Source organism: Haliotis asinina, chromosome 4, assembly GCF_037392515.1.
Source record: "Haliotis asinina isolate JCU_RB_2024 chromosome 4, JCU_Hal_asi_v2, whole genome shotgun sequence".
NCBI classification, from domain to species: Eukaryota; Metazoa; Mollusca; class Gastropoda; order Lepetellida; family Haliotidae; genus Haliotis; species Haliotis asinina.
In genome coordinates, this window is record NC_090283.1 from 15,843,213 (window position 1) to 15,865,442 (window position 22,230).

At 38.4% G+C, this 22,230-nt stretch overlaps 1 protein-coding gene across 1 annotated transcript; it reads left to right on the top strand.

Annotated features, from left to right (window-relative positions):
• Positions 1-10,981: 10,981 nt before the first annotated feature.
• Positions 10,982-16,613, top strand: LOC137280801 (uncharacterized). The gene is made up of 5 exons (XM_067812006.1): positions 10,982-11,043; positions 12,566-12,578; positions 13,347-13,548; positions 15,063-15,293; positions 16,372-16,613. Exons 1-5 carry the CDS (start codon positions 10,982-10,984, stop codon positions 16,611-16,613), a joined length of 750 nt encoding a protein of 249 aa, XP_067668107.1.
• Positions 16,614-22,230: the final 5,617 nt, after the last annotated feature.

The window sequence follows — 22,230 nt, forward strand, 5'->3', positions numbered from 1 at the left end:
GTTTTGCATTATTTAGTATGTTTTGGAAGGGATGGCCGGGGTGTATCTTTTATTCTTCCATTCATTCACATATGTACTTCATTCTTTTACTATTTGTTTCATTCATTCACATATACATCTTGCTCTTATTCAATTCATTCATTGTAAGATTTCGACTGATACAGTCGGCTGAACTGGCTGAAGTACTGTAAAACGCAACCGAAGTTGCGCTGGAAACGAACCAAGTCATCGTGTACGATGGAGCATGACGAGGCGCATGTTAATTAGTACAAATGGTAAAGGAAGTAAGCGAGTGACTTATCCCTGTTGTAGATTATTTCTCGTCTGACAAATAGGAGAATACCCCATAACACCTCGGTCGAAGAAAAGCTGGGACGGGCAAACGAGAATTATTAAAATGGATCTCACAATATTAAAACGAAACATGCTAAACTCAATAGCTTCACTTAAAACTACTGGGTAGGTACACTTTCCAAGCGTTAGGTTTTACCCACGACAGAATGTATTCAACAACGGAAACTTTGACAACATACCGTGTGTCACTTAGAAAGAAACACAATTTTGGTGCTTTGTGTTTCCTTTGTGAGGGGTTTTACAAGACCATTAACTCACGACTGTCCTGGACGGAAGGTGACAGTATTTTGAGTTCTTTCCTTAATTGCCGAGTTTGGGGTACTTGCTTACTTATTTGTTCTGAAGAAGCACAGACTGTGTGGTTTATATGTAAGTGGTTATTGGCGAATGTCAGTGGGATTGACAAGACATATTTCAATACAGTTTAAAGATCTCACAACACTGTTTATCAATGTGTCCCAGCATAGTCTTTATGTCACTGGAGTTCGGTCAATCTTGATGTGGGCTTTCACAAATAGCTTCAACTTCATAGATATAGCGTAACTTTTGTTATATTTATAGAATACATAAATTCAAAAGTATTCTAAGTGTACATGTTGCTGGAAGTAAAGCTCTGAGTTCAGGACCCGTGAAGATCTTGAGTAGAACAGAGCTTCAGCAACTCATGCTTGCCATAAAAGGCGACTATGCTTGTCGCAAGAGGCGACTAACGGGATCGGGTGGTTAGATCGCTGACTTGGTTGACACATGTCCCAATTGTGCATACCGATTCTCATGCTGTTGATCACTGGATTGTCTGGTTCAAACTCGATTATCTACAAAACGCCGCCGCATTGCTGGAATATTGCCGCGTGCTACATAAAACTAAACACACTAAATTAAACTGAAATTATTTGTCATTATAATTTTATCTATTTTATAACCACATGTTTGCAAAATAAAGAAAACAGGCAAATGAAAATATTTTTGTCCGAGCGAGATTAGCCGAATTAAGACCGGAATGATTTCATTTTTTTGTAATTTACAACCTCCAAAATAGAAAAAAAACCTATGTATTTTGAGTGGAAGTGCAGATTCTTGTAATTAGCAGATCTGAATTAAGTCAACATTTTGTGTCATGATACTTATAAGTATATTCTCATTCATTTACAACCTCCAAAACACAAGAAAAGATGTATTTTGAGTAAAAGTAATTTTTCTCGCATATTTAAAAAAAACCTTTAATTTGGGAAATTAAGCCAAAAAACTCATAAAGGCACTTTCATTCATTTACATCCTTCTCAACATTTTCGCCCATGGGCCACTGTTTGAACCATATTCGACGTAAATATTTTGCAACAAAGGAGTTTTCACATGTTTTCCCCTATGCAATAGCGTTACAACACTGACACAAGCCTTTTGTAATGAAATAATGAAAAACATACACGTGTTTCGATGTTAATTTGATTTTGTTTGTTCAGAATTATTTTCTAACAGAATCAATAATTGAATGTTTAGCATTAATAAAAAATATTAACTATTAATGATATTTTGATGCTAAATGCACATTTTTGCATCACCCCAGGTCATTATTAACTCGCCAATCACGAAATTCAAAAGTTCTTACACATACAGATTTATATGTTATGGACGAAATATAGACGAGCTATCTGCTTTTCAATGTAATAATGCCATGGCCTGAGAAAACGTCAAAAACATCCACCCCCTGATGGTTCTAAAGTGAAATTGCTAGATACAGGAATCATTAACCATGCTGATCCAATGTTTTTGTTTTTTGTTTTTGCTTTGTTTGTTTTTGTTTGTTTGTGTTTGTTTGTTTGTTTGTTTGTTTTTGTTGTTTTTTGGTTCTTGTTTCTTTTCCTTATTTATTTTTTATTAGCATTTATTTTTATGTATTTTCTCTGTGTGTCTGTGTGTGGGGTGGGGGTGGGTGTGGGTGTGGGTGTTTTGTTTGCTTATGTTTTGGTTTTTGGGGGTTTTTTTCTTCATTTCTACTTTTGTTTTGTTGTTGTTTCTTTTATTTTATTTTTTTTGAGGGGGGGGAGGGTCTTTTTTCAAGATCTTTCCGAAATTTGCTTCATCGCAGATAAACCATTTTTATTTGTAAAAAGTTATTGCTACACGTGTATATTTATTTAAAGCTGTACTGTACATATGTTGCACATGCAAGTGTACATGATGTTCTATTTATACACACTGACTTTAATTCTCCATTCGATATGGAGGACACCAGTACTTGGTCTTCTGCAACCAGTGCACGTTGTAATAGGAGACATATGGTCTCAGTTGATCAGGCTTTCTGACCTGAACGGGTCATCGTATCGCAACCGATGATCACTGGATTGTCTGGACCAGACTCGACTATTTGCAGACCGCCACCATATACCTGGAATATTGCCGGGTGAAGCTGAAAACAACAAACACTCTTCAAAATATATCCCTACATTTGGATTCAAACCGATTTTTGAAAATACATTATCATAGTCTACACTCGTTCTGGTGTTTTCTACATTTTGCATGTTCTCCTTACTGTAGACACAACAGGTACTAGTTTACCTGCATGTTGCTGATACCTTACAATCAATTGGCTATAATTCTCTCTTCAAAACTGGTGTTCAAATGTTACCGAGGCCATCATGATGTCATCGACGCTTATGATTACCAAATAATCTTTAACTGACACAATGCCATTAATTACAACAATGTTCAATGTGTCTGGTTCAGCCCTGTCTCTTAGTAACAGAGGAGGGGAAAATTACTCCACCGACATACTTAAATCAATACCCAATGTTCTGCAAGTAAATGTGATGTGGATAATCGTTCATCGGCATTGATGTAGATTTGGTCTGTTTCGTGCATACTGTATACTTGAAACACGAATATACATCAGCCGCAAACAGGCTCAGTTCGATGCGAATACACAGAAGCGTCTAGAAGAGGTGTTACGAAGACGACATCTGGCTGGAATATGCTGTTCACTCTTTGCTTCGCACTGCTAAAAGGTATGTTTCATGAACTTCATCTGGATCTTTTTTTCCACCCTGTACGCCCAAAACACCAAAGGTAAAGTGTTGCTTTCTCAGATGACGTTCTGTTCATATATATCGTCATATTTTTTTCTCTTTATGGCATAACTCGTTAAACCTCACTGTCATTTTTTCACAGTTATCCTAAAAAAAATACTTGCAAATACATTTTTACATTTATTGATGAGTTGCTGGGTGGTGGTGGTGTGCGAGGATGGAGTAGTGGGGGAGTTTTCCGACCTAAAGGAGATTTGGATACATGTATGTGTGATAAAAACAAAATGGCGGCGGGTTTGAGACATTCAGTAAAGTCTGTGTTACATTGTTACAACTATGTACCTTAAATGCATAAGTTTTCCATATAAATATTCTCTTTCTGAGTAATTGTCTTAGACAATACTTTTGTTTGCAAGAATAATTAGAACTTATTATTTTAAGCGCACTTCTTAAGCGCACTTCTTAAGCGCACTTCTCAAGCGCACCCCTTTACACTCTTAACAGTGAAGGTTTCCAGGGATTTCATTTACAGATATAAGGTAAACTTTGAAAGAATATTTTAGGATTACGCGACCTAAAATTCAGAAATTTTATATATTTGTCCTAATTCATGATTGTCAAGCGGCGGAATGGTACTCGACTGTGGTATACTAGTGTTCAAAAGAAACTAGACACCGCAAGACATTACATACAAATTTACCCAAGCATCTGTCATCATACTGATGCAGCTACTGCGACAAGGAGACAGTACGTCAGACACAGCCAGGAGCTCCAACAAGTGTGAAAACGCCAAGAGATGATAGCCACTTTCAGTGAAATTTGAGCATGACCGATCGTAGTTGTTCCACTGACAATCGTCTCAGAACTTGCATCGACGGTTGGTTCTGGTTTCAGTTTCTTCCCTAAGATGACGTCGCTGACAGCTGTTTCCTGTTCAGTGCTGCTTCGTTTATATTTCCTCACTGCATTGCTCCTGTGGAAGGTTGTTTTAGCAATTAGGTCCTCGTCAATTTATAGTTGATACAATCTCGTGGCCCACGTCGCACGAAGGGAATAGTTACGGCAGATTCCGGCAAAGAATCATTGGTATAGCGTAGTACATTTGAAAATATTAGTGTCACTCAGTGCTACTTCATAAATGCCAGGGAACTATGTGGCTTTATAAATATTACCTTTTAAGAAATGCGAACCATATACGTATTTCGTCCAAAAACAGAAATGTTTTGGCTTCTGTCGGTGTCACTTTAAGATTACACAAACAAAGACTACAAAGACTTCTGTTCTTGTTCAGTGCCTGTTGGAATTACAGACAAGCCATAACAAGGAGTCATCGCCATCTCTTTTTGTTTCCTAACATCAAAAGATGTTTCGCATTTGCACTGCCTCAAGGTGTGCACAGAAAGACGGATATTAATGCTTATCATTTTAGTTGGGCAAGAACTAACGAGGTTGTTAACGCGGTTTTTCATGAAACACTGCTCGTGCAACTATCATGAATGATTGGAAATATGTAGCTGGACAACTTACCGTGGCTGCACGTCTGCACATCCTACCAATGGTCTGTTTTGTTTTTTGTTTTTGTTGTTTTGGGGGTTTTTTTTATGTTTTCCTGTCGGTTGAACACTAAACCACTGATCATTTCTTGGTTTCTGAAGGGGACGTACATACAAATCATCTGGAGCATTCTTTGGCCGAACAGCCAGGTGTGTCGGAATATTCTTACCATGCTCTTGTCTCGATAATCGGATTAGCACAAGCTATTAGAGATTTCGGCTCCTCCTTCAGCCCTCTCTGAGAGAATTTAGTTTTTCGGAATATCGCAAGTATTCCCCTTGCTCGTTCTCACCAATCTCAAAATGATCAACAGTTTAGTGACAATGTTGGTCTCCGCTCCTTTGTGTTCATTGTCCCTCTACAGGGGTTACTCTTGTCATACCTTCCTATGTGGGATGATAGGAGTAACATCTGTGGGGAGAGAATGAATCAAATAGGGATAAAGCTATAGTCGTTGTATTTACCAAGAACGTTGCCGTTGCCGTTGCCGTTGCCGTTGGTTTATCACACCGACGTCTACTTGCCACTCAAATGAGCTAATGTACTTAATGCACCGAATAATGAATCTCATTTCAAAATATATAGCTTACTCCAAGTCCATTTGAAACCTCAAGTGCATGAGGTAATAACTGATTGTTGAAGTTGTGTGTTATTACACTCTGGTAAAGCTTTCTGTGGCAGTGTTAGAAGTCGGAGAGATAACTTTTTAATTCAGGTGAATACAGATTTTCTTTTACTTTCTCTTTATTTTTCACATAATCATGCGCTTTTTAATGATCTTCCTGCATGATATGAACTTTTCAGATTCATTTCCATCAACTTGAGCGCAGAGTACTTTAAAAGAAAATGTAAGTAAGCTGAGAAAAAATATGAATGTTTATATCTAAGATCAGTTCTTTTCACCCACGAATGATGTTTGAGTGTTTTCCAATACAGCGTTATTTGTGATCAGTTTATTGCGGTACAAATCATTCTGTCAATGTTTTGAACCCTTTGACAGAGGTTATTATTGTAAATTGAAAGGGCGGTAAGAAGACATCAAACTCCCTACCTATTTATTTGCGAATGTTTAACCCAAATATGAATAACACCATTTCTTATATTCCTCGTTAAAACGCTACTGGTGCTTTACTTCACTGCTCATGCGCAGATAAATTACAGTCGTTAGTAATAAGCTCTATTAGCGGACAATACTAATGTGTGTTAGGTCAGTTATGAAAAAGACAAACCATCACCTGCCCTTGTTATTATAGAATTCTCTCCCTTTCCGGGTACTGGAGATAGGGCTCGATGCCTGCTCTACCGGATTCGAGTACCGAGTACCAGTCCCAGCCCTGCATACATCGCTGTTTACGCGGTCCAGTCCACATCTAATCCCCTCTCGCTTACCTCAAGTGCACTGGATGGACTAGTCCAATTATTAAGGCTTCATTAGGCATACGATCAAATTCAAGTATCGTACAAGAAGTAGTAGGTGTATGATGAATTGTTGATTGACATATAAATATCATAACATGTAATATATCTAAACGTCAGCAATTTGAAATGCCACAACATTATGTCTGATTTAGGCAAGTTTTAGGAGGTGTCCGAGAACATCTAGAATTCGCAGTGGTGTTTTCTAACTGGTTAGAAGCTTGTCCTTCAGTTTCAACAGTCGATTCTCTGTCTCCCTGTAGATACATTTTCTTGCCGATTGGGCTGCTCCAAATTCAAGTTGAACAATTTTTACCGTGTCTGCAGTCTCAGTCTTCTTAATCACTTCAGTGAATCTGAAAATGTTGGGATGGCGATAGGGCAAGGTCTGGTTTTGTCTACTGTGGAATCCATCCAAGTTGTTGGTGCGGGGCCCGACAGTCAGGTGATGATTCCAAGTTGGATGAGGGATCTGGCGTCATCGTCGACCCACGTGCAGACAATGTACCAAGTCGTTGAGGGCAGTAGCTCTAGGCACATCTGGGACTGACTCCATGGCATCAACCCAAGTATCCTGGACGCAGTCTACAGGGAGAAGGGTAAGGACGGCAGCTCCCTGATAGTGTTTACTCCAGACCACAAAAAGGGCAGGGTGAAGTTTCTACAGAAAAGGGCACATAGGCACCACACTACCTGATCTGTGTCTGGACAGCAGGGTCTTCCTTGTATTGAACAGCCAGTCTGAGGTCCAGAGTCTAGCTCAGTAAGAAATAAGTTGTTACTGAACATATTTGAATCCTCTACTCCCAAATCCTCTCTCTATAATCCCACCCTGGGCTTCAATTATATCCATAGGCACGTGCATTATTCTGCGTAGACTTTTTGTAGAAGTTTTCGCGGGTAGAAATTTTGTTAGATAACCATCCGCGAAACGTATGACAATACAATACTGGTATTTTTTGTGAACACTTTAAGAGACAAAGATGATCATTATTATCATGGTAAACACTGTTTAGGTCTGTAACGAGACCGTACTGTCACTATCACACAATCTGCCACTATTACCTTATGTTAAAAGGCACATTGTGTTATATAAAGAGATCGGTAATCAATATGAAATTACATTTTAAACATGCATCAATCGACAGTATCACGCTTATACATCAGTAAAGTACATTAACAAAACCTTAACGCATTCCTATCCATTTTTCAAATCTATAAAGCTATAACTAATCCCTTCCATATAACACAATGTAAATTCTTCTTAAATGCAATACGCGTTATACATTAAGAGTGGTATTCTTTAAATGCACATCTCTCACAAACTTTAAAGACCTCTGCCACAGCGACAAAGGACATCAATTATTTACTTAACTTAAATGCTTCATCTCGGGTTCACATTAAGGACTGAAGCTGACATACCATTTCATTTGACAAATGTTGAGAACCTCAAGGGTTTATTTACTCCAAACGCATTATGGAATCTAAACATGCAGGTATTTAGATTATTGGCTTCCTGGTACTATACTAAAGCGTTATTGACAGCTTTGGATGCTTTTGGACAGTTTGTCAGTTCTGTTGGTCGATAATACATTGTAAAGGGCGTAGGCACGTAGTTTTGAGATCTCAGTACGGGCTTTGCACGCTGTCGCATTTATTATACCCAAGGAGCTCGTGGAATGAACATAGTTATAATTTCTCACTCCTTGTTTCGGTTCATTAGTTGTATTTTAGTGTATCTTTGCTGCTTTTGGAATGTTTGGAAGTTAGTCATTTTGCTTAAAATGGAAGGTGGTTTCGATTATCAGATGAGTACCTGTTTTGCAATTTAGAATTCTATGTTCACTCCTATGATGACTGATATCACCTATGTGGTTAATTGTATAGAATCATGAGGTTAATTGTATACAACCATGAGGTTAATTGCATACAACCATGAACAATCATTGCAAATGATTATTATGTATATTTTAGTGAAATATGTGTACATTCGTTTTGAGGCCGTTTTTCATAAGAAAAGAATTTCCTCCTTGATAATAAAGTCTGATAATGTCTTATCAGATCGCAAAACCCAGGATATTGATAATCTGGTATGCCGTTGGCAGCCAATCAGTATTTCGACATAGCACATGCACTATTTGATGTACAAACATACGTTTACAACGAAAATAAACATGCTGTTTTTAGCGTGGCGTCACGAATAGTGTTACGTTGTGTGTTCCTGTGTGTTTTAATTTTTGCCAAATCATGATCAATCAATTTTTGATGTTTCATTTACACTATCAGACTGTGTGTAATTGGGCACATTTAAAGCGACCCGTGAAGATCCAGTTTCCATTTAATTTTGATCTTCAGAAACCCACGCTTGTCATAACAGGCGACTTCTGGAATCTGGTGGTCAGGCTGTCCGACATGGTTGTCACGTGGTATCGTATCCCTCTAATGAAACATACAGCTTCATGGTTTACAACTTCTTGTTTATTACGTTGAGCAACGTTTCGATGTAGATTCTTACATCTTTTTCAAGCTAAATGTGAATACAACCCAATAGTGAAAAGCTTCGTATACATGGTATGTTGTGACAAACAGCGGATTAACATAACAACAGCATGTGATAGAGTAAACAAGTGGTACATAAGTGGAACAGACCAGTACGGAACTAAGACAACAAACAGCACTAGTATCCTTGGTCTCGTTTGATCACAGGTTTGTGGTGGCGAATTTAGATGGCTTCCCAATGTTTGGTTGACAGGACTTCGAATTAGTCGAACTTGATTCGATGAGAGAGGAATTTTTGTTGATGGCCTAAGAGGGCCGATTTGCTGTCTGCCTTGGCTATAGAGGACTTGTGTCCTTCTATGCGGGTGTCAACGGGGCGGGAGGTTTCACCCATATATGCATCACCACATTCACAGTTGATCTTGTAAATCACTCCTTTGGGATGTTGCATGCTGGAGGGTGGGTTACGGTCACTGGCTTAGGGGATGGTCCTGGGGGTTGGAGAGCCAGACACTGATCTCTCTAGTATAGATCAATGGTCATACTGTGGATGACTTGATTGTCTATTCCAGACTGGATAATTTACAATTTGCCGCTGTCTCTCCAGGTTAAACGATAGTAATGTCACTCACCATTTCACCCAATATCAACCTGACAAGCCCTGTCACAGTTAAAAGCGTTCAAATATTTGACAATATCTTTCGTTCATTCGAAAAATACATGTTGCTAACTTCTGAATCAGTTTTTTTTTCAGTATATTATTTAATAGGCCATGTAACAGTATTTCCGCTACAACTTGTTCATCCTTGCCCGACCAGGTGAATACTAGTGTCCAGACTGTTTAGGTCTATTATTGTGAAGGGGTTTGGCTTTGTCAGTTGATTGTCAACATGTCCGAACAACCGCGGCAAGGTTGCCGTTTAACATCTCACTGTCGAGAAATCGTCAGCAATGTCCTAACTTTAAGAAAAGGGGTTTAATGTGTCCCATGTATGCATGCTTCGCACGAACGCAATATTAATTTCATTCCATATTTCAAAAAGTTTATTCGACCTGCTGTTTGTGCCATTTGACCTCCCTGGTCATGCATATGTAGAGTAGCTCAGGTCAAGCTGAGCAAGCTGTAAGCCTATATTGACACCGGATTTACATACATTTGTAAACGTTTTTTGTAAATTTGGAGATAAGAATAATGCATCTGGGCCCTTACTCTCGAAACGTTAGTAGTCCTAACAATTCTTAACTTTAATCGTAGCCAGTGTGTTAAGAATGGGCTTAAGAAGTGCGTAGAAGTCCTGTTTCTTTTTACATATAGTCAAACAGCGTTGTGTCAATCATGGACTTGTCGAATATCCTACCTGGTTTTGCGTCCCAGTGGTCTCTCACAGCATATCTTTCTATTTTGGAAGATACATTTTGTTTGTTTTCATGTTATGCTGGAGGCCTTCCCGTGTACCGGGGTTACAATGTGTATTTCATAACTTCGACCTTCGAGAAATCATACTCTTTCTTTCTTTCTCTCTGAGAAGATTTGAAATATGAATCCTGTTTTGGAATCTTTCAAAACGTTTTCAGAAAGCATATCGAGAAAAGATCCAAATTCCACGCACATGTACTTTTATTTACACGACTTCCTGTGCATGCCACACTCTTAACAATATGGAGGCAGGGGACATATCCGATTTTCTTCACACATTGTCCCCATCGAACGTATGGTCTTTTGTTTGGCAAGCGAACAATTTGGCTTGCCTTTGCACGTGTTTGTGACCAGAAGGAAGAAAATTCCCATCTTCCGATAGTGGCTCATGATTTTCACAGATGCTTCTCCTAATCATGAAAAGGTTTATCCCGCCTAGTATTTCATGAACACACGCGTTGACCTGGATTCGTCACGTGTTTGGCCTGGTTCCTTTGTGTCCACCAAGGCAAATATTTATCTGTTGACATGCTTTGGGTCAATACTTCAGAGTCGGCCAAGGACGCGACTAATAGGAATAACGGATAATCATTTAGTGAAATTGATGTATCTCTGTTATTGATCTCGTAATTATATTACATGAATAATACAGATGAAATTCTGATACAGATGCTGATCAGCGTCGATCTTAAACGCTCCGACACCTAGAGACGGAAGCATGAGGAGGATTACGGCCAGAAACGTGTTGTTCGCTGTTTTCTGTACTTTTCTACAAGGTATGTATTATATTTAATCATCTATAGTAGGTCCCTGTATGTTTAGCATTTAGGCCAGAATCAGCGGCAAATTAGACAAGCAAGAGTGAGTGAGTGGGGTTTTACGCCGCTTTTGTCAATATTCCAGCAATATCACGGCAGGGATGCCAGAAATGAGTTTTACACATTGTACCCATGTTGAGAATCGAACCCGTGCCCTAGGCGTGACGATCGAATGCTTTACCCACTTGACTACCCCACTGCCTGAATGTAAACAATAGGAATATTCCATGAATATGCAATTGAAACATATGATGACTAACACAGTAATGAAAAACACTACTGGTAAACACATATAAGATGATCCACGACCTGTCAAATGACCCCAATTTGCATACTTGGGAACGCCCCACAGAACGATCCACTTGAAACAAGAGGGAGACAGGTTGTCTGATAAATATCGAGAAGTTCATTTTCCCCGTGCATTTCACGCATGAATTGTTATAGCAGGTGTAAAACAGTAGCGAGACAGGTGTTAATCAGTAGCGGTGTTGATTTCATGTCACGGTTAGCATGTATTGCACGTGCATAATCGTCAAGCTACCTGTAGCAGCCAAGTGTACTCGCCCAATTCGTTGTACCGCCTCTCTTGTCACAAATGCGTTTAGTGCACAGGATCATCTAATATGTGTCTAGCAGTAACCGAATAACGTCACATCATGCATTCTTATTCGAAATTAGCGCTGTCACAATTTTTCAACTCAGTTAAGTCAAACATGCCTCTTGACGGATGCAGTGGTAATTAGAAACAAGTCTAAAGAAATGTGCCTTCGTTGTCATTCTCGATTGAAATATGTTTTTATTCTTTATGTGGATTTAGTTCATGACGAAGTTGGAAGTCATGAACTTTGTTAAATTAATGCTGTTTTGTTTTTATACCAGTTTTATCTCTCTATACCGCTGAAAATACGTTTCAGTCAAAGACTCAGAAAGCCTTTTAATCAATATACTTTCTGAGAAGCTGCAAATTCTTACCTGATACCAACATTCTGATGTTCGCAGGCTTTTGCGTTTTTTCAGCCTGTTGAATCTGCTTCGTTGGATAATAAAAAAAATCCCTGTTGTTTGCGTTCATTTTTTAATTATTTTAATGGCAGTATCGTCATTTGTTTTTTATCACCTGGTCAGTGTGTGACAATGAAAAATGGAAGATAGACAAAGACAGAGAAACATTTGGGATTGGACACGTTTTGTTATTTTTATCTTAGCATAGCACTCATCCAGAAATACATACATACAACCCACTCCCCTTTTATGAAGAAAATATCGATTGTAAACAGCGTTAATGTGTCACAGGAAGCGTACTGGAGTGTCTTTTCCTCCTTACACATCAATTCATTGATAGTACGTGTCATAACAAAGGTGTCATATTCATTACTGACTATGCGTTCGATACTTCAATAAAATTTGGTATAGACTGGTATAGGTCCTTTGTTTCATCAATACATGACAAATGTTCGCAAACGCGATACAAGTGAAAGTTAGAGGTCTGTTGATACTGTTTATACTCAGCCGACTGGCAATCTCATTTATGGAGCTCATGAATGATGTTTCTTTAAATGATTCATTAGAAATAACGTTTCATTTCTTGCTGCGTCTTGAAGCTCTGGACATTGGGCACTAAGTCTAACAGGTCTGATAAGGAAGAAGGCTGTCCAAGTTTCAACACAATAGATATATTTTCGGGTGACGATCCCCTCTCTGAAAATGAATGCTAGATCGATCATATTTTTCTTGATTGGATATATGAGTTTTGGAATTCACTGGCTACCGAATTTGTTTGTCCCCGTTCTTCTATTGACATAATGGGCAAATCTTCGTAAACTGAAATTTTTACATTCGTGGGTGCGTGCCTGAGGTGGCAATATGATGAAGAAAGAAAAACAGACATTTATATCCAAGCCCCCTGCCCCCATAGTCTTTTCTCAGGATTATAAGGTCTTCATCCTTCTTATAAGTTGTCTTGTAGTGATGCATTGTGTCTATCTTACGGAAAACTATACATATTTTTGAAAAACAAAATTACGTATTGATATCAAGGATCCAGTAATTGTTATACACAACATTACGATTACCACCGTTCGCACGCATGCACGCACGCACGCACGCAAATGCGTAAAATGGCATCTTATCCAGATTCATATCAATACACGATATGCTAGTTTGGATGTGGACGTTCAAATTGTTATCATTGTCTCTGATCGAGTTGCTTTCTGTTTGATGATGAATTTCAATTTGTTACCAAAATGTGCTTTAGGTGCAATCAAGGCGGAGAACATTATGGTGGGAAAGCCCAGTGTAGTCAGCATAACCTACTGGAACGCTGACTATGCTAACGATGGAAACAACAATCCGGGATCTATACCAGCTAGGACATGGCCCAGCGTCAATCCCTACTGGCAGGGAGATCTACAGGGATACTTCACCATTCACAACATCTCAGTTACGAGTGACGTCTCTTATAGTTTTGGTGAGTCGGCATGCACTTTATGTAACATAGAATCTTAAATACTGTGAAACCGTTTGAGAATTATCCTGAAGACTAGTCTTCAGTCAATGGTTCAGGGAGTGTAAATTTTGCTTAGATATAGATACAGTTGTTCATACTTCGGTAGCTTGATAATGGACTAAGCGGTGGGGTAGCTTAGCGTTAAGCTTATCACGCTTAAGAACCGGGTTCTATTTTCCACATGGGAACAATGTGTTAAGCCCACTTCTGGTGTCCCCGGAAGTGAAAAGCTGATAATGCTGAAATATTGCTAAAAGCGGCGTAAAACTCCACTCACTCGGTTATAACGGTCGTCGTCGCCAGTACAGACGCTGATCCAAACAATTGCTGACTTATAGGTAACATTTTATAATATACTAGCCACACCATGAACCTGTTCACACAGAAAATGCATTCAGAATTGGAATGTAACACGCCAAAGACGAAGTGATGTAGACATTATATAAGCTGATCACAAAAAAATGTCAAAGTAACAGGGACAATATCCGTAACGATGACGTCAGAAGTTCAAAATCGAACAAGGGTCACTCGACGAAATCACAAAGTCAAGAAAGGGTATGACCACCGTATGCAGTTGACGTTGTGTCAAACTGGGTCTTTTAGCAGGGCGTCGTGGTCGACTCCAAAGCAGCTTTGGGATGGAAACTGCGCGGTCATGGAATGGTCTAGGACGTGGTCCACCCATGAAGGTCCAGGGTAGAATAGGCCTTCAGCAACCCATTCTTGGCATAAAAAGTCGACTCGGCTTGTCGTAAGAGCCAACTAACGGGATCGGGTGGTCAGGCTCGCTGAATTGGTTGGTACATGTCATCGGTTCCCAGCTGATCGGTGCACATGTTCTTGATCACTGGATTATCTGGTCCAGACTCGAATATTTACAGACAGCTGGAACATTGCTGAGTGAAGCGTAAAACAAAATTCACCCAACTCAATAGGACGTGGTCACTGCCGACTGGAACCTGTGCCTGAGATGAGTCACCCTAATCCAACTGCCATGTCTTTGCGTCGTTACTTGAGGGCGTGGGTAGTCAGCAAAGTCAGTGCTGTTTTGATAACGCTTGGCATATTGGATATTGGATATTGGATATTGTGTTGGAATGGCATTGGAAATGTGCTGCCACCTGTTGTTGGTTCATTCGTGCTCGAACCGTTCCAGTGGATTCTTGGCTTTGAGCCGATGTTAATCTTGGCATGATGTGTGACTTCTCATGTGAATTTGTGAACGTTTGAATGACAGTTGCACGGACTGCACACAACATAAATACACCTGTATTTATGTATAAAGACACTGCGTGCTTTTATTCATATTTTCGGTGTGCACAATTTCCTTATGTGGCAGGTATATATAGGGTGTCGATGATGAACCAATAGATTTCTTCTTTTTGAACTATGACACTATATTGTTATCATCAAATACAAGATTCCTAGTGGCATATTTAGATGTGTTGAGAAACGTCTTGCCTTGACTCAAACAGGAAGTCAGCTTGGGAGCGCATATGTGGAGGTGCACGCCGATGGCTACAGTGGTTGTCCGGACAACACCTTCATCTGCGGCCAGTGTCCAGAAGTAGTCGGCAAAGGAGAAACCTTCACGTTTAATTGTTACCACCCACGACCAGTCAGATTCGTGAGGGTCTGGAGAAACCTCACTGGAGAATTAGTTGTTTCAGAGGTTGTAGTGAAAGGGACTCCAGCAACATCAAGTGGTAATATATGTTTGACTGGCAGCACTAAATGTTTAGAACTAATCTTTTTTTTCTATTGCACGTAGATCCAAGTAGGCTTCATGTCCTAATGCTCTCTAATAAGGTGATCTACCTTCTGTTGTTGGCGATGTATGGCCCGTTCTGTTATATTGTATTTCCTTTAATAGTTAAGATATTTTAGTTGTTCGTACTAATTTTGCAATAAAATCTGTGATATTCTAATTATTTTACTGTCCTTTGTCCTTTTTTATAATTTACATGTACATGGTGAATTTAAACTTGTTTTAGTCTTAACATGGCTGTACTCTTGTCGATGTGACTGCAAACGTTACCTCACTCACTGTTGTGGTGGTCATTGATCTGTCCTCTCCAGAGTATGTAACTACCTATCAACCTGTTGTTCTCACTTTCAATCATCGCACATCAGTTTGTAGTGTGATCATTCAGCTTCATTGTGGATAATCTTCAACCATGAAAACTTGACAAAAGGACCAATAAAACAATTTCTTCCTTTGATGGAATGACTTTTGAAAAAAAATCTGAATAAAAGGAAACATGTTCATTTAGAAGTTGTTTGTGTGCTGACACAAGCCACCCCACTCAAGCCACCAAGCTAAACAATACTATTACATAATAATGTGATGCATTTGGTCCCCATGGAACTTAGTAAACTATCCATCGAGGCTACCTCTGGAATGTCATTCCAGATCTGAACATGCATTTTTATCACAAAAATATATTTTCCTTCAAGTTACTCCATATTTTGAGTAACATATTTCATTTCAGTAAAATAGATGTATGATGTTTGAACTTCCTGTACGACTGTATTGAAACTGAACATTATGCTGGACAAATTTCAGTTATGTCCTATGTGTTCAATTTGTGCTCAGTGTGTTCACGTAATCACGTTTAACTATTTGTGTTTTGTTTAGTATGCTGTGTTCCCATATAAATGTCTTAATACAATGTAAATTATATAACTACATGATGTCACTTGTTGTCATTCATATTTTCTAATGTCTTATGTGATTAAAGTGATGTTCAACTGAGTATTCTTAATGACACTGTTTACTTTCAGTGACAGTGTATAGTAAGGAGCTCAACATCAAAGTGTCAACACCAATGACGTCACTCGCTGTTACTTCTGCCGCTGATTGCAGCACCCGGTGTTACGCAAACACGTCCTGTCAGGGTTTCAGTTACCACCCAACAGCTGGCTTCAACTGTCTCCTAGCAACAAACCCGGAAGATTCAGGAGCAGATGTCGGATGGTCCAAGTACACCCTCGATAGATGTTCAAGTTACGACAGCTGTGAATGATTCCTGACAGAGCACCTGCTTGTTCTTTCGACATTCCATTCTCATATACAGTTATTACGTTCTGTGCATAGGTTACTACTGTATATATTGTGACAAATATTTTCGCATATCATTTTAAGTGCATATTTAGCAGCAGACAGGCATTCTTAGTCTCCAGTATATCATTATCCTAATGTAATATTTCAAATAAGAGAGATTAATAAAAAATATCTTCGGGGATCGAAAATCCAAACGGAACATCACCATGGATTTCATTCCATTTTACTCTAATTTTTCATAAGGAATTATTATGATAATGTGATGTTTTTTCACGTTGACGAAATAATGCTGTGAAATGTGGCACTCTGAACGATTCATATTCGTCAGGAATTAGAGAGACAGACATGGTCATCTCCGACAAGAGACCACGATTTTTAAATTTGACCGAAAGCAATATGGTGAAGAATTGTCATCAACCTTACAATATTTTGAACAGAAAGGTTGATGGAACAGGTCTAGGAACAGCAGTCTTGTCCAAGTACATACTTTGATACCCTGAATATGGTCCAGGTGTTTTACGATCAGTGAATATGCTGTCTCTGGAAACCCATGTTAATGCAAGTGTATGTTATCTGTTTAATAGCAAGATATCAATTGTAAAATAATACCGATAGCGAAAGGTAGTGAGGCAACGATAACACTGATAATATTTCATACTCACATGCATCTTCACATTTTAGTGATTTGGTTTGTTGTTAAAAACCAGTAAAGTACCTGTTCTGAAAACTGGAGGCGTCTAGTTGAACTATCCTCAGACGCTTTGGGGGATTGGTGTTCAGTCAAGTATATAAAAGATAAAACAAATGACCGACTTACAAAAAAGCCTCTTTCTCTGTGATTTTATTACTTTTTTGGCCATTTGTATTACAGTGTAGAATGAACAGGATAGTAATCTATTTTCTTTGAGGAGATAAAAAAATAAAATAGCACCTGCATCATTCGATGTTAATGTCAGTGGTATGCATATAGGGATAATTGTACTGTGTTTGACAAAGTGGGTCCGCATACAGGCGGTTACAGAGACGCAAAATTAGTTACATTGGCGACCAGTCAAACTAATGTTACATAGTACGTTGCATTAGAATCTGATGTTTTAAATGTACTTCACTGCATTTGCAGTAATGGGCAATTCTGTGCTATATGTAGACAAAAAGAGTTCGCAATGAATAATACATTGTTATTATACATAGATTAAGAAGTGTAATGTTATGATAAATATACCATGAACACAGTTGACATATGCTTACATGTAGTACTGGCACATCTCTTGCTAGGAGCCCTCTGTGTGTCTTCTAGAAATTGAAGATAATAAGACAATGTCATTTATGTATAGAGTCTTTAGACATTTGTATAAACTGACATTCTGTTATTTCCAACTTTGCATAATTTTTCTATACAGAAGCATTACCTTTGATCATCAGTAATTGAATACCTTTTGCACATTATTCTGATTCAGTAACTGATATTTGATAGATTCAGTTATAACATGCATTCTATTATTGAAAGTGTAAATATACGAGATTGAATATAACAACCTGTTGGCAAAGCTGTTAGTGATCTTGAACTTTCAATATCTGATGACATGCTTGCATCAAGATCCTGAGTGTCAGCTTTATCAAAGTATGTCCCACATGAAGACAAATTCAACATGCTCTTCACAAACATACATGGTAATAATTACCAGCATTTACTATAGATGAATTATGTGATTCTGATGCTGTATCTACCATTTTCTTAGGTAAAAATCAATTTGGCACTTTCCAATGAGAGAATGATAACATGTTTTGTACTTACTGTCAATAAAACCACTTTCACCTCCACCAGGAATGCCATCTATTTGACAAGCAGGTATTAGATAGATGACCTGAAATAACATTTGAAGGTAATGAATAGGTTTGAAATGTTAGCACTTCGGTGATATTATAAATATTTGAAGATGCTATAATTCTCAAACACTCTTTTCGCACCATAAACATGTATAAAAGATTCTCATTACCTTAGACTCCAAATCTGAGAGTGGAGTTGGAGCAGACACCCCTCCTGTTTTCTTCATCTCCATTTTTGTTGTTTGTGCCTTTTTCCTTATTTGACACTTGCATTTATAAACTAAAATGTCACTTTCATGCACAATGTATATGCACATGTACATGAAAAAACTTAACATTTTTCAAGTTCAAATGTAGATCTTGATGGTTTCAAAATGACTGAATTTTATGTATGTACAGAACTCAGGTGCTTGTGTTTCATGAAAAATGCAATGTATAAAATATTGCTGATGGCTGCTACATAATGTGTAGCTCTTTGGGATGTAATTTATTTTGGTGATGGTATTGCGTAAAGGTATTAACATGAAACTGTGAGCGTGTTTCCATAAATAAGATTTGTCTGAAATTCCTACCTCTGTATTTATAAGGAAATCTGAATATCACATTTTTCAGATTAATACTTATAACAATGAAAATGAAAAATGATTTCTCAGCACTGGTTACATTAAATGCTACCTAGCATTTCAGTATTATTCATGTCTATTCTGTATTCAGTGATGCTTTGACCAAAAACATTACATTCCTGTACAATTCTTACGTTTTACATATATCATTGTTTAACCTACTTCATTTCGTTCCACTTCTTCCTGACATCCGCCCCGCTTCGCCTTGTCGAGCTGACGGCAGTGACTCTTTAAAAACGTACACATGGCGGTGTAAACTGATGGAAAAATGGCAACATAGTAGTAATGAATATTGTTTTACGCTGTTCAATTAAAGGTGAATACCTGCTTTCGGGAATAATATATCCAACTTTTCAGAAGGAATACGACCAGTGTATAGAATGGTATTCAGAAATGTTCTCGTAACGATTATAAACTGTACATGTGCATATTGTGATTGTTCTTATAATTGGACTTACGTTTCGGCTATGTTCTCCCAAATGTCAACCTTTCGCTTGCTCGTCACAGTTGGGGAGAAAGGTGCGAACAAAACATCATAATTGCGTGTCACTTCATCCGTCAACACGGACAGCTCTTGTTCAGTAAAATTACTGCGGCGCACTCTCTTCTCTGTTGTCATTTTGACAAGTTGCAACAATGTGTCGTCTGCCGATACAACAAGGGACGTAACTCTGAAGCGTGACTCAGTTGTTTTATTACCTCAAGAGCTGAAGAGTTCGATCTTAGCTAAGATCGCGATCTTAAATCCATGCTGTCTTACAATCGAGCTAAGATCGTGTTTGTGCAAGTGGATTAGGGCAATTGTGTGGTGATTGTAAAGTTGATTGTAGGGGCCTAAGATTGATTGTAACTAAGATTGCTCTGTGCAAGCGGGCCCTGGGAGGTACTACAAAGTACCACAAATATGTAAGCTTTTCTGAACCTGGGGGGTAGAGTCGGTTTTTGTAAAGTTATAAAAAGGGATCTTAAATTGCATATCAAGTTACAAGAAGCGATTCTTTTCCAGGATACTCAGTTAATGTAGGAAACTAGGCCGTTGTTGCAGTGAGATGTATATAACAATCAATCATTGTCCTTATTGCCATAAACGTTGCTAAGTAGTGATTACTATTGAACTAGTAAATATATTTACAAACTGCGTTAATTTGAGAATAAACGTGTTACATCCCACCTGTTTGTTGTTGTTGTCTGGTTTTGTTTACACCCGTTAGTTTTCTTATCTCCGGATAAGCACTGTATTAGTTTCAACTTGAAATCAGTACGTAACTGTATTCGACGCAGTGATAACGTTGAAATTAGGGAATGATGAGGACTGACTCATTTTGTGAGGAACACGCATATCCGATGTTTAAATATTTTTGGTGGTTTATAAATATGTCATTTCGAAAAATAAGACATATATTTATTGATGTCCAACTGTTTGGTCTAACTGTTCGGTCAAACATCTGCCTGTTTTCAATATCATTTTTCAAATTGGTAGTTAAAATGATGGTATACAAATCTTTTTGATTTATTACAAAGACAATTGAGGTTATCACATCATTTAACATAACAAGTCATCTTACTCGGAGAAAAAAAATGGATGACAAAAACTCTTCACCCAGACACACGCGGTAGCATTTGAGCATGACGACATGCCTGCCTCACAAATGGGAAAATGCAATGCTTCAGGAGGTACTGCTTCCGAAAACAATCCCATAACTTCAATGTTAATATAGCTCTTCAGCTTTCCTCATCGTAGAATGTACGTTGGTTTGAATGGCTAAACGTCAGTACAATCGCCAGTGGCTGAAGGCAAGTGTAAATCCAGCTACATCCAGACCATGGTCCGAGTATGGTGATCTACTTTCTGTTATTGGCAATCTATAGTCCATTTATAAAGTATTGCCCTATATACTGTCCTTTTGGTGACAGGCCTTATGATATATACATAACCTTTATGATCCTCAAATTTGTTCTGGTCACGATATGGCTGTATTAAAACATAATACTCACAGCGTTACCAGGTATCAAACACGCAACAATAACCACTACGATTTCTACTGTTTCTCATATATATACTATCCGTGAAGGGTATAGGATAGGCCTTAAGCAACCCATTCTTGCCACAAAAGGTGACTATGCTTGTCGTAAGAGGCGACTAACGGGATCGGGTGGTCAGGCTTGCTGAATTGGTTGACACAATCATATCATCGGTCCCAATTGCGCAGATCGATGTTCATGTTGTTGATCACTGGATTGTCTGGACCAGACTCGATTATTTCCAGACCGCCGCCATATAGCTGGAATATTGCTGACTGCGGCGTAAAACTAAACTCACTTACTCACCCACTACACATATACTTCAATATAACATTAAATGCATTATGACATGTTACTGTCAACGTGAAGATAAGTAATTAAAGTATGGAGTCAGTATTTGACATCAGGGAGCTGAATAGATGCATACATTGCCCGAAATATCTGCCTCGATGCTATGTCATCGTTATGGCTCTACAACGAAATGAGGGTTGGCGATGATATTGACTTCTGTCATAGTACACAAACAGTAGTAGCCTCGATCAAATGCTCGCTCCAACACAGGAAATCATGTGATATAAGCAACAAAATGTTTTGTTGATTTCATAACAAATACAAAAGTGTTTGGACTTGGGAGTTTCTGTGTTCCACGCATCCTCTTTCGTTAAGTCTTTTTAGCTAGTACATACAGACAGGGAGAAAGCTGCAATATGATAATAACAATCACATTTCTGTGAGCTAGTACCACTTCACCGCAGTGCATATATACTTCCAAACGCATGATGGTGTCTGTACTGACTCAAGTTATCTCTTGACCAAGCTGTGTACGTATAGATTCTCAGAACAATCACTGATTGTTGTTTAGAATCTAAGGCTTTAGACCTGTTTCATACTAATTGCAAGTAACATATCTCGTCTTCGGTGTAGTTTGTTCATCTCAATATATATTAAACATATATACGAATTTGTGAATATGGGTTAGTAGCAAGTGCGCTTGCGAATTTTCATTACTCTTCTGTGTGGATCTGTTGTAAGTCTAACAAGATGCAACGAATTCAAGAAAACCGTCAGATTAGTTCTAAAATGGGAATTTGCAAAGTTAAGCAAACT

What these genes read in the sequence shown, in the direction of transcription:
- LOC137280801 (XM_067812006.1), top strand. Translation starts at nt 10,982, where the DNA reads ATGAGGAGGATTACGGCCAGAAACGTGTTGTTCGCTGTTTTCTGTACT. An exon ending in TGACGTCTCTTATAGTTTTG is followed by an intron (nt 13,549 to 15,062) that starts GTGAGTCGGCAT and finishes TGACTCAAACAG; the next exon opens with GAAGTCAGCTTGGGAGCGCA. An exon ending in GACTCCAGCAACATCAAGTG is followed by an intron (nt 15,294 to 16,371) that starts GTAATATATGTT and finishes GTTTACTTTCAG; the next exon opens with TGACAGTGTATAGTAAGGAG.